General features: G+C 38.5%; 1 protein-coding gene across 9 annotated transcripts in view; it reads right to left on the minus strand.

Moving 5' to 3' along the window:
* Positions 1-17,484, minus strand: part of Inpp4b (inositol polyphosphate-4-phosphatase type II B) — a 726,443-nt gene that overhangs the window by 58,217 nt on the left and 650,742 nt on the right. For all 9 annotated transcript variants that reach the window (XM_037206141.1, XM_037206136.1, XM_037206137.1 and 6 more), the window contains 5 exons: positions 16,020-16,192; positions 14,774-14,897; positions 13,615-13,732; positions 9,828-9,968; positions 6,813-6,910 (listed from right to left, as the gene is read on the minus strand). In XM_037206141.1, coding sequence (XP_037062036.1) covers positions 6,813-6,910; positions 9,828-9,968; positions 13,615-13,732; positions 14,774-14,897; positions 16,020-16,192 — 654 coding nt within the window. The remainder of the gene's footprint in view (positions 1-6,812; positions 6,911-9,827; positions 9,969-13,614; positions 13,733-14,773; positions 14,898-16,019; positions 16,193-17,484) is intronic.

The raw sequence follows: 17,484 nt of genomic DNA on the forward strand, positions 1-17,484 counted from the left end.
CCAGTGCCTGCTAAATTGAATGTGAATTCCAGCAAAAATTGCATATGTATGATGAAATATATGACAATATTACTTATTCTCATTGCAAACCTGAGATTTTTTTCCTGCAACGAAGTATTTTATATGCAATTCTTATTGTTACAATCGATGAAATATTATATACGACAAGGATGTCAAATGTTTTAATAATAGTTTAGAACAGCTAAAATGTCCTCCCTGGTTTTCCTTCTTAGCTCTCCAATCAAGCTGCACAGCCCACACTAACTGTGTGAAGAAAGAAGTCCATTTTGGTGAATTTCTATTAGACCTGGGTGTTAATACCATTCACTGCATTTTGCACAAATAAAAAAAGGTTTGAATATAATATTAGAAAAAGGGACATGACTTTGGATGTAATAAATTAGCAGTCAGTCCTTCCTCCTTTAAGGAGGGGAGAACACATCTCTGGCTCCTTCTACTAAGCTCTTGCTTACATCTTCAACAACATGGAGACTTTGAAATATGAAGCTATCTGCACTAGTGAGTTAGAGAAGAGCTCTTTCTTTGACTTTATTCTGAATGCAAAAGTTAAACCTTAGTGCTTGAGGGAGGCAGGAAAGGAACAGCAACAAGCCTTGTGAGACAGTTGGTTAGCTTGAACTGTTTGGGAGGCACCCAGCACCTGTTCTTAGTGCATGAGCTGGCTGTTTGGAGCCTGGGGCCTATGCAGGGATACTTGGCTCAGCCTGGGAGGAGGGGACTGGACCTGCCTGGACTGAGTCCACCAGGTTGAGCTGAATCCCCAGGGGAGTCTTTGCCCTGGAGGAGATGGGAATGGGGGGTGGGCTGGGGGGAGGGAGGAGAGGGGAACCCGTGGCTGATATGTAGATCAGGAGTGAAGCGCTAGTCCCGCCTGCTGAATTGCCCTAGCTGATCAAGGTGCAGGTGACTATCACAGCAATGGCCAGGGGGAGACAGCTCCAGATTTACCCTGCCTTGGTATCAGGGCAGAAAGCATAAACCCCTGACAACTGCAACACTACAGAGAAAACCAGGAGTAAGAACCAACAACAGCTGGCTGCAGACACTTGGACCAGGTCTTTATTTCTGATACATGCTAGTGCTTCGGACCAATGTTCAGCAAAGATTGGCAGGAGAGTGACTACATACTCTGGAGAACTTCCAGCCCACTAAGCCTTCCAATAATGGTCCCTTTTTTTTCATTTGAAAGAAGATGAGAGCATAGGATCCTACATGAATTTAAATGAGATTCTTAAACAGATTAGCTGGTAATTCACTAGACTGTACCAAGCATCTCAGAAGGACATGGGCAAGGCTGATGGGCCACTTTTTATTTTACATCACACTCCTACTTACTAACACATAAGGCTAAATGCTCAGTAACATTCATAGCAGCTACTAAAGGAAAGCATTTTTATAGATTACTGAATTGAGAATATTCACTGAGTCTGTGAATATGTCATGGAATTAGTGAATACTTGGGGAAGATTATACTTGCACCCAAATTTTCCTATATGAGTAAAAGAAAAATAAGAGCTCTCTGACACTGAGTGAAAATATAGCCTAGGGAAGACCCATCATAGTCTTGATGTGATAAAGGTAGAGGATATGCATTAAGATTAATGGCATCCTCAGAGAAGAAGTAATTTTTACTTCGAAAACCATATAGAATCCAAGCATTTCACTTGTAAGTAATTTAAACATAGGGTTATGAATTTCACAGGCAACATAAGTATAGTGCATTAATAAAAGCAAGTATTATATTTGATAAATTATCTGTCATTTAATATAAGCTCCTTAAGTTTACTGTAAAAATAATAACAGATTTTATGGGTTAAAGAGATGACTCAGAATGGTCATATCTACCAGAATGATAGTTCTTGCCATCATAGCTAATTCTTTAGCCCCTCCCTCTCTATTCTCCTAACACAGCTCTTTGGTTGCCATTTGAAAATATAAGAAACAAAGCAGGGAAAATCAAGTACACTAAGATTTAACACGTCGGATGTGGTTGGCTCAATTTAATTGTTTCAGTCTGTGGTTATAAGGGTTAATATTTAGAATGTAGATAGAAATTTTGCTCGGTTTTGTAAAGTGGCAGTTGTAGGCCCTCCAAGATCCATGACATCCACTGATAAGTGCAGATCTGACCCCTCATCAAAGATGTGTCTCCTTGGAACAGACAGAGACCACCACAGAAAACCACAAGTGATCAAAATACAGAGAACAAGTGACTTGATAATTAGCCCCAAGTTATACATGTACAGCACAACTTCTTCACTAAAGGACCACGAGGGAGGAGGCGACAGAGGAACAGGAAGTTTGCTCTGAGATTTAGTTTCCTAGAAATGTTAGAGAAACTATGCCCACAAAAATCTCATCAACATGGCTGCCTATACAAGACCTGAACAAGGACACCAACAGACATGCTGATGTGAAAGACAGAAAGTTCATACTGCCTCAGTCCTTGATAAAGAATTTCAGGCAACTAAGGGATGTTGAGTCTTTCTCAGGAAAGAGATCCCAAGTTGGTTATCCAATGCCAAGTGGTCAGCTACAAAATCATACTTACAAGTAACCTTACACAGACAGATCAAATTAATTTAATATATATTACAAATAATATATATAATAGTATAATACATATGCAAATGTGTTTGTGTGTATATTTAACAACAATTAAAGAAATAGAGGTCATGAAATCGAGAGCAAGAGAGCAAGAGAAGGTCTAATTGAAGGAAAGGGAAGGCAGAAATGATAAAACTATATCTTAATTTCAAAGAACAAAATGATTTAGAAAGTATCACACTTTTAAAGAATAACAAGTGATGTGGAAAAATCCTCTTGTACACTGTAAATAATTGTCACTCAAATTGGTTTAATAAAACACTGATTGGCCAGTAGCCAGACAAGTAGTGTAGCCAGGGCAACCAAACTAAGAATGCTGTGAAGAGGAAGGGTGGAGTCAGGAGTCGCCAGCCAGATGCGAAGGAAGCAAGATGGGAATGCCATACTGAGAAGTAGTACCAAGACATGTGGCTAAACACAGATAAGAATTATGTGTTAATTTAAGTGTAAGAATTAGTTAGTAATAAGCCTGGGGTACAGGCCAATCATTTATAAATAATATATGCCTTTGTGTGGTAATCTAGGAAGAAGCTGTTAGGTATTTGGGAGTTACTGGTGGGACAAAAACTTCTGCCTACATATGGCAAAGGTCCAGCAAGAATTTTCACATAAAGCCTGAAAAAGCTTTGAAAATGATTCTAAACACACAAAAGTCAAGTCAAACTTGGCTTCTTGGTAACTGCTTTTTTGGGGGTAGGCTCTGTTTGCTAGTGACAAGCAGAGGCACTGCTCTTTTAAGTGAAAGTTTCCTGACTCAACATTAGCAGCAAAAATGGGCAGCTCTTTTAAGAGGCCCTGCTATTAAACACTTACATGGTATTTATGAGCAGCCGGCAGCAAGCTACTCAGTGGCAACATGGACCTAAATACTTCTCAGAGTTGGAACCATAAACATGGTTCCCAGAGCTAGTGGTAAATGTACCTCTGCCATAAGACGGAGGGAACCAAGGAGGAGGAGTCAGTACCAGCCAACATGATCTAAGTCACACAGCAGGTTTTTTGCTCATGGAGATAGAAAGAAAATGTTACAGATGCACAATAAGGAAATATTCAGAAAAAAAGAGCCTCTAAATGGGTCATAGTGTATTTAAAAAATATACATAGTTTTGGGAGAGAAAAGAGAATGTATAGACAGTTATAAAAAAGAGACATATAGTTTTAAAATAATAAGTAAAGTCCTTAAAAAGGGAGTAAAGTAATATTTTAAAAAGCCATGTAAAGATGAAAAATACACAGAGAGTCTGGATATTGTATGTTGTTGTGTTGTATTTGAATTGTTTGACTGCTGAAGAAGGAGTAACAGCTGCTAAGAGACATTTGATTATAAATGGTGCTGGATTCATCCAATTTATACATTTTTAATTATCTTGACTTCAAAATTTAAGTCAAAATATATGTTGCTTTGGGGGAGAGGTTATGCATTTGTTTCCACAGGAAATCAAAGGCAGTGTATTTATTCTGGGTTAAGAAAAATCAGGTTTGATTGAGGAAGACCCCTCAAAAAACTGGCTACAAACATAAAGAGATCTAAAAGAACTACAAGACATATGATGTTTATTCTACATGCTCAAGCATAAAACAAAAATTATCTTTGGCTGACTTGTGCACAATGCACAATCTGTACTTGTACTAATACAGTTATGTATGTTACCTTTAAAAGTTTTTATATTTTTCAGAGCAAGGGAACCAGACACCAATGAAAATAACAACCCAGGTGATCCAATATCCAAAACAGCTTCCAGATTGCTTACTGCAATGATCCAGCATCACAGAACACTCTAGTCAGGACTTAACCATAATCCTAAATTTTCTCAGGGTCCCCCAAAGATTACTAGCTCCCCCAATCAACAGAAAGTAGTCTAGAGAGCTATGTTCACATTTCCAAAAATAAATTATGGATATTTGCAATTGTTTAGGGGAATTGGTTACAAGTTGTTATGGATAATAGTCAGGAAAAAAGCTAAACAAAGGAGACTAGATTCAGGGAATTTCTTCTGAAAAGAAAGGGAGATACAGAAATGATAGGATAAAAGAGTAGATTATTGAATCTACTTTAATCCAAAAACAACTATTAATCTTACATATTTTACATTAGTATGGGTTTTGATTTGTTGATACAAATTTAACATTAACTTTATTTTCTTGTATGTATATTTCTACTCTTATTTAAAGTATTATGTTTATGCAGCTCATTTAAAAATGTAATATATAATTAAGAAATACAGATTAACAGTCATCTATATAGCAAACTTATAATCATGTTAGGTATGTTTTCAAAGTCATACAGAGATATATTTCAGATAGATAGGCCATCCTCAAACACTTCAAAGACCTACAGAATATGTCATTTAAAATGTTTTAAGAACAGACTTTTCTCAACAGTGAGACATGTCTGCTCCTGGCAGCACAAATTACTTCAAAGAGGATGATGGACATTCAAGAAACTCCATATAGAGTTTGTTTTCTTTATGGCAAAAGTTAGCCATGTGGGCAAAGAAACTGCCTTTGTCTCAATTGCTGACAGTTACTGTCCAAACAAGACAAGCAGGATGCAAAACAAAATGACTGCTGAACTTTGCCAAGACAAGGTAGGACAGTCCCTCATAATCCCTGCTTCATAGGAAAATCTGTCAGATATGCTAAGCCTGTAGGCCAGAGTTGGATGTCTCAATGTTGTAGAAGAACATCAGGTGACTGTCCAGGAAGCTTGAGATCCCTGACATTAGGTAGCATTTCACCCTTTTGGGGTCTTTAGTGGAGCTGAAGACTAAATAGTTATAATTATAGTTTTCCTTAGTTATAATAGAAAGTAAATTAGATACAAAACTTAAGACTAGCCATGATAAGGTAGATAATTATTTTCTATAATTTTCCAAATGCAAATGTATTAGATAATGTTACTGTAATTCTTAATAACTGCTTTTATTGTATATAATATAACTATGTTAGTTAAAACCTTCCTTTATAATTAGACAAAAAGGGGGAATAATGTGGAATAATATTCTTGTACACTGTAAAGATTTGTCACTCCAATTGGTTTAATAAAACACTGATTGGCCAGTAGCCAAGCAGGAACTATAGGCAGGGTAACTAAAATAATGCTGGGAAGAGGAAGGGCAAAGTCAGGAGTCACCATCAAACGTAGGAAAAGCAAGATGAGAATGCCATACTGAGAAAAGGTACCAAGCCACATGGCTAAACATAGATAAGAATTATGAATTTAAGTGTAAAAGTTAGTTAATAATAAGCCTGAGCTACCAGCTGAGCATTTATAATCAATATAAGCCTCTGTGTGGCAATTTGGGAAGCAGCTGCCGTGTATTCGGGAGTTGCTGGTGAGATAACTTCTGCCTACAAACAAATTTAACAAATTTATTTTTATATAATAGATTTTAAGTTTCTAAAAACACTTGGTTATATAGTCAGCTTTTCCACTCATGGGATTACCATCTATGAATTCAAACACCATAGACCAGAAGTGTTCAGAAATTAAACTACATCTGTCCTAATCTGTCATAGACTTTGTGTATATGTGATTATTCCCTAGAAAAATACAGCATAGTAGACATTTCCATACAGCTTAGATTGCACTCGGTTTTTATTAGCAGAAATGATTTCATTTAAAGTATTTGTAGAGTGTCCAGAAAACAATCCCTCATGGACATTAGGGAAAAAATCTATATAGTTGGTAATATAGAACATTTAATGTTCTTAAATCTTTAAACATTTATTTATTTGAATAGTTTAAATTACTTGAGTATATAAGTATTTTATATTTCATATGTTAGGCAATGCTTGTAAGTACTTTTACTTATTTCCTTTTTAGGTGATATGGTTGTTTTTGGTATAACGAAACCCTTCACAGTTTTCCAATAACCTGCTTTTGATTTACCCTGTGAATAAGGATGGCATACTTAAAGCTCTCAAACACTACTATGGATCAGACATCACTGGGAAGAATGGGCTCCTGGAGGATGCTGGAGTCTTAAAGGGAATGGAGGACCTGCATTACTGATGGGTTCCCAGGGATGATGATGCTGTTGTACTGGGAACCATATATAGTTTTCATAAATTCTTCTCTCCCCACTCCATGCTGCTTTAGTCATAGCCTTTGTATCCAGCCTCCCCCGAAGATTTTTAATCAACAACTGATTGTTAATGTTTTCTACAACTCATATACTTACAATCAGGAGGCATCTTTTCCATAAATATCGAATAATATTCTTGAACAAGTTCAAAATTTTCTTGGTTAATACTTTCTTGCAAAGAAACATCGCCAAACCTGAAAATAGGAAAACAAAAACAAACAAACAAAAAACCAACAACAACAACAAACACAAAGAAGGTTGTCAGGTGTCATGAAACAACACCAAAAAGTCACATTTTTTGTCTTGTCCTTTTAGATAGATGGTGATCCTTTTCCTATAACCCACTCCACACCTCTTCTGCAAGTCTGCATCCCATCTGTCTCTATCCATCAGGATCTCCTGCTCATGTTTACTCAGAAGTCTAGAAGAACATGCCTGGAAGCTGGACTAGATGTCACCTTGCCCTTTGCCAACCACGGGGTACACTGGTGTAACCATGAATTCTGCCAGAGAGGACTTAACTCTGAACACATTCAGTATGGGCCTGTGACGTCCAGCAGCTGTGTACCTGTGCCTCTCATCCCCCTTCGTCACAAAGCTTGTTCCTGCATTCCACTGTGACTGTCTTCTCTTTGAGTGTGTCCCAGTTTCATACTTGAAGTTTGTCTCTCTAGCAAGTGGCTTCCAACAAGAACCTCCATCCAAATTTATATATGTTTTTCCTAGGTGTCAACTGAAGTCTCACTGTAGATTTACTACTTGTTCCCAACCACAAACTGAAATCATTTTCTTCTATTGATTATTTCTAAACTGCTTCTGATTTCTACCACAAATTCAGATTTGGAATCTAAGCAGTACTCAGCTTCCCTCTCTTTCTCCCATGTTACTCACTGGGGTTTTCAAATTTCTGCTTTTATCACTACCGTTATACAAGGTGCGATTCCTCTCAAAGTGCTTTGCAGACACTTCAGTGTTACACCTCCTGCCCCTCTTTCCCCTTCCACCCTCATTTAACATATTCCTAGAACTTGATTTCAATCAGAAAATGCTTATTAATATCAGTTGTGTATCAGACAGCCCACTGTGCATTAAGTTAAAATGTTAGAAAAGTTCATCTAGTTTTATCATATCAGGTCACTAAACTGAAGTGTTTCTCATCTCTCTATAAAAACCAAATTCATGACAGTGGTGGTGGTGGTGGTGGTGGTGCATGCCTTTAATCCCAGCACTCAGGAGGCAGAGGCAGGCAGATTTCTGTTGAGTTCGAGGCCAGCCTGGTCTACAGAGTGAGTTCCAGGTCAGGCTCCAAAGCTACACAGAGAAACCCTGTCTGGAACAAACCGAGTTCAGCCCCATTAGTTGTAGCATCTCACCTCCACAAATCCTCGAGAAGATGCTTGTGGGCTAGTTAGACCATTCTCCCTAATTTAAGCATTATAATGCCAATGAAACTTTCCCCATGTTATCTTCCTCTAGTAAGAGTATACTTTCTTACCTCCCATGTCAGCTGGATGACTTTCTATCTGTCCTTCAAAGCCAGTGAAGGGCAGCTTCCCCTACAACAGTGGTTCTCAACCTTCCTAATGCTGTGGCCCTTTAATACAGTTCCTCATGTTGTGATGACCCCAACCATAAAATTAGTTCACAGCTAATTCATAACTGTAATTTTGCTACTGTTAAAAATCATAATTTAACTATCTGATATGTGACCCCCAGTGAGATTGTTACCCACAGATTGAGAACCACCTCCCTACAGAAAAGTTCCTATCCCAGAATTAACATTCTTTCTTAACTAGCTTTGTCTCTTCAACATCTCTGATTATTTCATGACCCAAATTTCATGTGATATTTGCTGACCTACTTCCTCTAAAGGAGGGCAGTCTTTTCTCACTATGTCCTAGAGCTTGGCAAAGCAGTGACTGGCAGAAGCCATAGTCTACATCTATATCAAACTGTACCTGAAGAACAGGAATATAGTATCCACAAAACACATGGGACAGTTTCCTCAGGGTTCTCAGACCTGTTGGACTAAACTTTTGTGTTCTCACAAAAGTCATGTGGCAACTGTAACCTCCAGTATGTCTATATTTACTGATGTGGCTTCTAAAGAAATAACTGAGGTTAAACAATGATATAAGAGTGGGTTCTGACCCCACGGGATTAGTGTCCTTACAATGTGATATCAATGATCTCTGCCCTTCCCCTACCTATGTGTAAATTAGAGGTCATGTGAGCATTTAGAAAAAGAGCCATCACCAGAAACCAATGCCCTGGAACTGACTCATGGATTTTCCAGCCTCTTAACTGTGAGGAATAAATTTTAGTCTTTTAAGCTGTCTAGTCTTCTAGGCTAGTCAAAGTTGATGTATACAATTCACATTTATTTACCTAAAAATGATCATATAAAATATGTATTTATTATTTGAGATAAATATCAAATAAAATGTTATAGGATTTATGCAATATATCTCACATGCAAGAGTTGCCTGGATAGACCAAAATTTGAAATCAGAAAAATAGGCACCCAAGAACAGAGGGGAAGTGATTTGGCTGGATCAATAGCGTGTTGATGTCAGGGTGTCAAGCAAACTGGCGTTCCCGCATCCCTCAGCTTTCCCCTCTTCTGCAATTTTGTTTGTTCTTCAAATCCTATCACTCTCATACAGCTCCCAGGTAATTAAAAGATACATTTTAATTTACCAGGGAGATAGAGGAAAGGAGAGTGCTTTCAAAATACAGTCACCAATAGTGCAGTTTCAATGACGCAGATGATAAAACTAGTCTAGTCTGGAGGCTAACTGGTCCTTGAAAATCCTAACTAGCTCTTTAAAAGTCTGTGAATGAGAGAGGCTGAGATTACTCTACAGGTCACACTCACAGGTCGTGTTCATATTTTCCTATTACATTCAATATATTTCTCAAAGTTTGGACACATTTAAATTTAATTAGGGGCATGATTCCTTCATATGTACAGTTTATCTTGTTACAAGAAGTAACTAGATAGTGTATTGATTGAAAGGCAAATGCTATACATACATATGTCTAAATTCTCTAAGCAGAAATATGGCATTTCAAGGAAACGCTGAACATCATCCTTCTCACGAAGCTTACCTCTCAGCAAGGGTCTGCTGCTCATTGATCCCAACATTAAACAGAACTGGATACACGTGAAGCAACTGCCCTTCTTTAATCTGCACAGGGAGCGACTCAAACACTGTCGCTGGAAGCTTGACCTCCACCACATAGTGTTCACTGCAGACAGTAAAGGACAGAGAAAGAACGGCACTTGCTATTGCTTTAGGTTGTGTGTGGTTCCTTCAGAGGAAAAACAGGTTGGAATACAACACTGGCTTAGGCTTTTGGAGGTAAAATAGTTTAATAACTGAATATGTAACCTTTGGCATTTGTGATTCCTTTGAAAATTTTGCAGAAAACAGAAACATTTTTCATTGGAAAATTCCATTAAAAATCTATCCTAACTATGCAATGTTGAAAATTTAGGATCCATAAAATGAACTCTTCTCCTTGCACATGTTACACTTGTTATCTGATGCAGGAAAGACTTGAGTGTAGACATGTAAAGTGTTTACCCTAGGAAGTGGATAAAGCATATGCTGTAGGCAAGAGCATAATTCACATATTGGAAAAAGAACAGGACAAAGAGTGAGTCTCCTTCAGGCAATCCTTCTAAATTCTCCAGTAAAACATTTTGTTAAACACTATTGATCATAGACTCATATTGTGGAGTGGAATCTTTGTTTAATTATATAAAGATGTGTTGCGCTTATTTGTGTTGCAGAATAATTGTTTAGCTATGTAAAGATGTGTTACATTTGTTTATGCTGCATTTGTTTAACGATGTAAAGATGTGTTGCATTGCCTACCTTAGGCATCTGATTGGTCTAATAAAAAGCTGAGTGGTCAATAGCTAGGCAGAACAGGGATAGGCAGGGCTGGTAGACAGAGTTAAAAGGGGAGCCAGGCCACAGGCCACCTGCTGGGGGCAGCCAGCCCACCTGCTGGGGGCAGCCAGTCAGACATTGAGGAAGCAGGAAAGCAGAATGATCAGTATATAGATGAGGTAAATGAGGCTTGGGGTAGTACATAAATGAGTAGAAACAGGTTAAATGAAGTTAAAAGAGCTAGTGGGACAAGCCTAAGCTACAGCTGAGCATTTGTAATTAATAATAAGTCTCCATGTCTTCATTTGGGAGCTGGTTGGCACTCTGAGAAATACTGCTACACACTCACATTTGTTTTTTTCCTTGTGATGGCTGAGAAAACTGGGAGCCCCATGGGTCCTGCAGCCATGGATACTGGCAGCACCCTTCAAATACAGAAACTGTAATTTTCTCTGTTTACTTCCTCTTGGATTATTTCTCATAGGCTGATATTTATTTCAACTCTTTCAAGAATATTAAGACACAAATGAGTCACCTCATGTTGAAACGTCATCCATGTTGCAGCATATGTAGGTGATGCATGTTACTAAGTCACATTTTAGCATGTTAGTACACCTTGTCACATTTTGTCCATGCATTCATTAGTGAATATAGATTATGCATAATTTTTATTGTGAATAGTCTCACAGTGAATATTTAGGTAAATATTTCTGGGTTGGCAAATGCTTCATTTTCTCTTGGGTATATAGTTAAGAATTAAAGTGTAGGTTTGGATTTGATTTTTAAAGAAACTGTTTAGTTATTTCCTTTTAAATTTTCTGATTAAAATCTAATTACACAGTTTCTTTCCCTTCTTCCCTTTCCTTCTCCCATGTCCTCACATCCTTGTTATTCCTTCTCCAACGAATGGCCTCCTTTCCTTGATTATTATTATCACATATATGAACAATACACAAATGCAACCTGCTGAGTCCGTTTAGTGTTACTTGTGTGCATACAATTTCAGGGCTTAGGATTTGGTGTTGAATTAAGGTACTCTATTTTTCCTTACATTATATTTTTAAGTTATCTTTGAGATGTGAAAAGTCTTATTATATTTTGGGAACAAGTCCTTTAAAATACATACAATTTTTATGTTTTCTCTCAGTTTGTGGCTTGTTTTCCCATGTTCTTAGTGATATCTTTTAAAGGTATGTATATGTGTGTGCATACGTGTGTGTGTGCTTGTGTGTACGTGTGTGTGTGTGTGTGTGTGTGTGTATGTGTGTGTGTATGTGTGTGTGTGTTACTTTTTGTGAGAAATGTCCCTACATGTATTTAAGTAACCTGTTCCCAGTTGGTGGTGCTGTCTGGAAGGTTATGAAACTGTTAGGAAGCCTTGCTGAAAGAAGTGTGTCCCTGGATCTAGGCTTGAAGATGTTCTAGTGAGTCTCACATCCAGGTCTCTGTGTGTGCCTCTTATGTGCAGATTAAATGTAATCAGTCTTCTTCTTGACTACCAGGTCTCCCCTGCAGTGATGAATAATCTCCTCTCTGGAACTGTAAAACAAATTAAGTCTTCTCTTTCCTTTCCATGTAACTTGCTCTTTGTAGGGATATTTTATCATGGCCACAAAAAAAGTAACACACACAGAGCGCGCGCGCGCGCGCGCACACACACACACACACACACACACACACACACACACACACAGTGATGGTGATAGAACCTAGGCCCAGTTTTCTCTGGGCTGAGGATCAAACCGAGGTCTCTGAGCTTGATATGCAAGTAATTCAACTAACTAAGCCTCCTCCCCAGACAAAACAGCTACTTGAGATGGCTCTTGTTATAGCAGAGAGGATGTGCCCAGATACAGTTTTTTTGTCCTTCTGGGAATCCTGTACTTTTTTTTTTTGACAAGTTCTGAACATAAAGGCAGCTGAAGGAATGTCTTCAGCAAGAACATCCTTCTCTTCACTTGCATAAATGGCTTGGTAAACTTCTTCATGAATTGTGACGGAAGTATCAGCTTGTCACATTCGGTAATAAACTTCAGAATAATGTACAAAGCTGTGCTATTTTCCTGGTGCATTTGTGAACAATTTTTATTCATTTTTTCCTCCAATGAATAGCAAAGGATGCATTAACATCCAGATGAGACATTGACTTTCCTAGGGCTCTGTTTCCTGTATGTGCCAGAGTTATCTTTCAACTATGCATGAGGAACTGGCTGTTTTGTATGCACCTTTAACACACAGTTCTAAGTAATTACTCTATGTTTACTTAGTCTGTTCTCCATCTTTCTCTAGTACATGTTTACATTGTGACCTGAGACTATTTCAAAATTAAAGTAACTCATAGAGTACTTAGTACTTAATAGTGTTAACATCAGATCACTTCAAATCTGGATGACTTCTGATTGAAACAACTTATTATATGGTATAATTCTTCTATTAAAAGTCTCTTTTACACACCATCATTTTTTATTATTTCTGGAAATTTTCCTGTCATAGTCTGACCCTAGAAGCTATTTATTAAAAAACCCTTCTCGGAAATCTCACAGTCTGAAAGTGAATTGTCAAAAATAATTAAGAAAAATGGTGGCATATACACCCGACATAGAACATATCCTTCCTTTCATGTTGCTGCTTTTAACTGATTTAATTTGAAGTCATCTCAAGAATTATGAAGCTATTAGCTGAGCAATTCCCGCAAATATAGAAACACCCAGAGCTTCGGATCAGACAGTATTGAAGAGGAGTCTCTGGATGCCACCACTGCTTCAGATTTCTTATATTTCACAAACATTATCAGGTTTAACCTCATGACCATTTTACAAACACTCATGGGACTTCTCAGTTTTCAAGACCTCCTTGTATCATCCAATCTGCATGTATTTCTCACAAAAAAAAAAGAAGAAAACTCCCCAAGCAGAATCTGATCTATCCAAGGACATTTGCCCACAAAACACCATGAGCATGACAGCATCTGGGCTTTGGGCAGAGGCACCACTCACCGCCTTCCTGTGAGAATGGGCAGGTCATCACTAGATTTGGCTTCGGTTATTTTAAATGCAACTTTCCTCAAATCTGAAATGCCGACAGTCATGTCCTCCAGCATTCCAATTTCATCACCTGCAAAGGGAGAGAGGTCCCTTTACACACAGACTATTAAGATAAAATAGTGCTTCCTGCTGTGCCTCCCTGCTGGAATTTTTCTAGCAGTTCAGTGAATGAGTTTCTGAATGCACTGAGTCCATTCAGCATGCTTCCCCCAATTGGTTGTGAAGATTTTTATCAGTGAAATAGAATGGTTTCAGTGGACTCCAAGTCAATGTCCTTTTGAGGGAAGAAGAATGTTCACCTTTATTGGGGGCCAGAGATTTCTAAGACTTATATGAAGCAAAGTATCATTTAGACATCTTTTGATGGACAGGACTGTTACTTGGTATTTTAGAATAGAGAGAGCTTTACTGATCATTTTATCAATTATCAATCGCCTAATGCTAATTTTGTCTTCAAACTCTGAAAAATTTAGCCTGGAAGCATAATAAATATTCTAGATTAGCATAATCCAATAGAAATAGATGAATAGGATGTGGGCTACATATATAACTGCACATTTTCTGATCTTCATTTCTTTAAAGGAATAAAATAAAACAAAGCAACATTAATTTTAATAATATATTATATAAAATCCCAGTATATACAAACTGCAGATTCACATGTAAAACAATATAAACTACTATAAAATGCTACCTTTCCTAGTCTTTGAAATCTGATATTCATGTCTAGAACATATTGATTTGGAATAGGTGAATTTCAAACACTCCATAAACACACGAGGTTCCCATATTGAACAGCACAGTTCTAGACACAAAGCTGCCGTGTCTTTAAAATCCAGTCAATGAAACCATTGTTATCAATAAATCTCTATATTTAAAAAACATCCATATGGCTGCTCAAGAGTCCACTCTGAAATAACCTGCAATTCCATTTTCAAAGCATACTATGAATCCCAAGGGCGAATGAGTACAGAAGTTAGAAGCTCTGTTATTTCTGTAATATGTGGCATAGAAAAGGCTCACTTTTTATTTTTGATCTTATCTGAGGAGACAGATGTATTATCACTACAGCTAGCAATAAGATCTTCATATGAACCCACGCAATACTTACTATAGGTACTTAGCAGTCCTTCATACTGTACCAGCAAGCCCACCGTGTGGAGCTGCTGTAGGAAGTGAGGATCATGCAGACTTGTATGCAATTTGATGATAAAGCCACACACCAATCCAGCAAGCTAAGGAAAGAAATCAATCAAGAAATTCACTGGGGTCAGCAAACTCATCACTTCAGTTTTTAAATATCTTCAGACTTTTGAGACATCACAGATTTAATTAAAATTCCTCAAGTGTATATAACAAAGCTGCTAGAATTTGCACATATTTATTAAAATAAATTGATGGTCTTTGATCTAGAGTAGCATCGTCTAAGGACTTGGGAATACAGAATTGAAAAGAAGCTAGACAAATGGATTTTGGAATCAGGGTGGGAAATCTTTGAATTTAATGTCTACCGTCTAAAACCATGGCCCCACTAAACTTTCTTAAGATTTTCAAATTATGCTATTATTGTGTTTTTGCACATGTGACTAGAGTCACTAAAAGAACATCATGGATAAGTAGTCTTAAGGGAGAGTATAATGCCTGATTAGGCCCATCTGCCACTGGACCACTCACAGCACAATATACTAAAAATGGGCAATTTGGTTAAAATACCCCTTTGCAATAACAACCCACGAAGTGAAGCTCTGTCCTCTCCTTTCCTCCAGGTACTTGATCTCTGAACCTGAATCATTGGCTGGAGAGAGGGAACAAAAAGAAAGAGTATCCTTGCCCTGGGGGTAGAACTGGCCTTGGAGTCATGATTAGGGATGGATATGCAAAGGGAGTCATCCTGCCAACAGACAAGTCTTGCAGCCTTGAAAACTTCTTTTATGAATGAAAGAAGAGGTCACTTTTCCTGAGATCTAAGAGCAAACTGAGTAAATAAGGGGTTCTGTACAAACGGCCCCTTTGCTGCGCTCTTGGCCATCACTTGCAGTGCAAGGCCACAGTCCCTTCCTTTTCACCCATAGGCTGTCCCAGGGATGATTCAGGGAACACCTTCTCTTCCCCACAGAGGCCATCCACTGTTCAAGCAAAACATACATTTCACATTGAAATGTATCTTTTCACAAAGCAATACCAAATGTTCAAAAGTTGTCCGTGATGTATCAGCCTGTTTATCCACATAAACAAAACAAGGTGCCAGGCTTCCAGAAAGGATCTTTAAAAGTAAAACCAGGCAGGAGCTCTGCCCCTGTCATGGATGGGACGCCAGCAGTTCACATGGCTCTCTACAAACAAGAGTGGGCACCCACCGCCTGACTGAAGACGATGTCTCTTCTCAGAGTCAGCATCAGACACTGAGGCAGGCTGTAGGCTAGTTCCTGAAGCAGCACAAATGTCAGGGATTGCTTGGCTCGGCTCACCACTTCTCCCATGCACTCCTTCAGGGTAAGGATGAGAGGGTGTAGCTGTCCATACCAGTCCTCTGTGACAGGGCATGCAGAGCAAGAACAGTGGGGAAGATGTGAGTCTCTGAGAGCAGAATCAACATTTCTAGTAAACTTGTACATCCTATCCAAGGTTCCTGGATTTTGCCCCTAGATGTGTGTTGACTACTGGCTGCTTTTCTGCTTTACTCTTCTTTAATATGGGCACTGCCTGTCTGTCTGTTATGACACCATCGAATTCTCTTTATGCTGAAGACAGGACTTTAGCAGGATTTCTCCCAAAGATTTCATAGAAACTTGACCATCAAATCAGCTTTACTACCACAGGGACCCATTTGAGACCAATCTTCCCTTCCTCTGCCCATCATGCATTGTTATCCCTAGGCTCAGTTCTGGTCTCTCCCTAACTTATGTCCCCTCCTGCCTCCATCACGCTCAGCTCATCATATCCTTCCTCTATAGTGTGGATGGGAACTTCCCAATCAGTCCAAATGTCATTGTTCTCTTTCCCTCATTTGAGTGATATAAAGCAAAAAAGCCAACCAAGCACCATCACCACGTGTAGAATCAGTCGAAACTCATGAAGAATCTCCTCCATGATCCGACCTCGGCACACTTGTCCAGAACCACCTCAGAAGATACTTTGCAATGTTGTGCTCTAAGTGTATTAAAATATCCCCCATCCTGCCCTACTTTCTCATCCCAAGGGCTTTCAAGATATTCTCTCTTCTAGAAGTTTACTTTTCTCTACTTATCTTTCTGGCAAACAGTTTAGCCTCTCTGAAAACTTAGTCTGGGACCTCTATCCTCAGCGATGTTGCCTCCCTGAGTCTCCCTGTCTTCCCAGCGGCTCGGGCTCTGCCATCCCCTTTGTGTGCACAGCTTCCTCCTGTTACTGCTGGGAACACTTTTGAATAAGAAGCTTGTTGAGGAAGAGGAATATGTTTATTTGTTAATCATTGAAGCCCCAGAAACTAGCACAGGGCCAGCTTTTAATAGGCACCAAAATTGTCAATGAAATGGTCAATTTACAACAAATATTGTATGTTTTTATAAAATGCAGGTATATATGAGAAAGTCAAACTTTTGACATTATTGGAGTTTCAAATAATGTTCTTAAAGAATTGTGGTGTGTGTGTGTGTGTGTGTGTGTGTGTGTGTGTGTGTGTTGGTAACAGTGTATGTACATGTGTGCACATATGTGTACAGGTATGCATGTTTGTATAGAGTACAGAGGTTAATATCATGCATCTCCTTCCATTGCCCACATCTTACATTCTGAGACAGTCTCAGACTGTCCCTGGAACCCACCCATGGGCAAACCTCCGGC

This window comes from Peromyscus leucopus, chromosome 5 (genome assembly GCF_004664715.2).
Source record: "Peromyscus leucopus breed LL Stock chromosome 5, UCI_PerLeu_2.1, whole genome shotgun sequence".
NCBI classification, from domain to species: Eukaryota; Metazoa; Chordata; class Mammalia; order Rodentia; family Cricetidae; genus Peromyscus; species Peromyscus leucopus.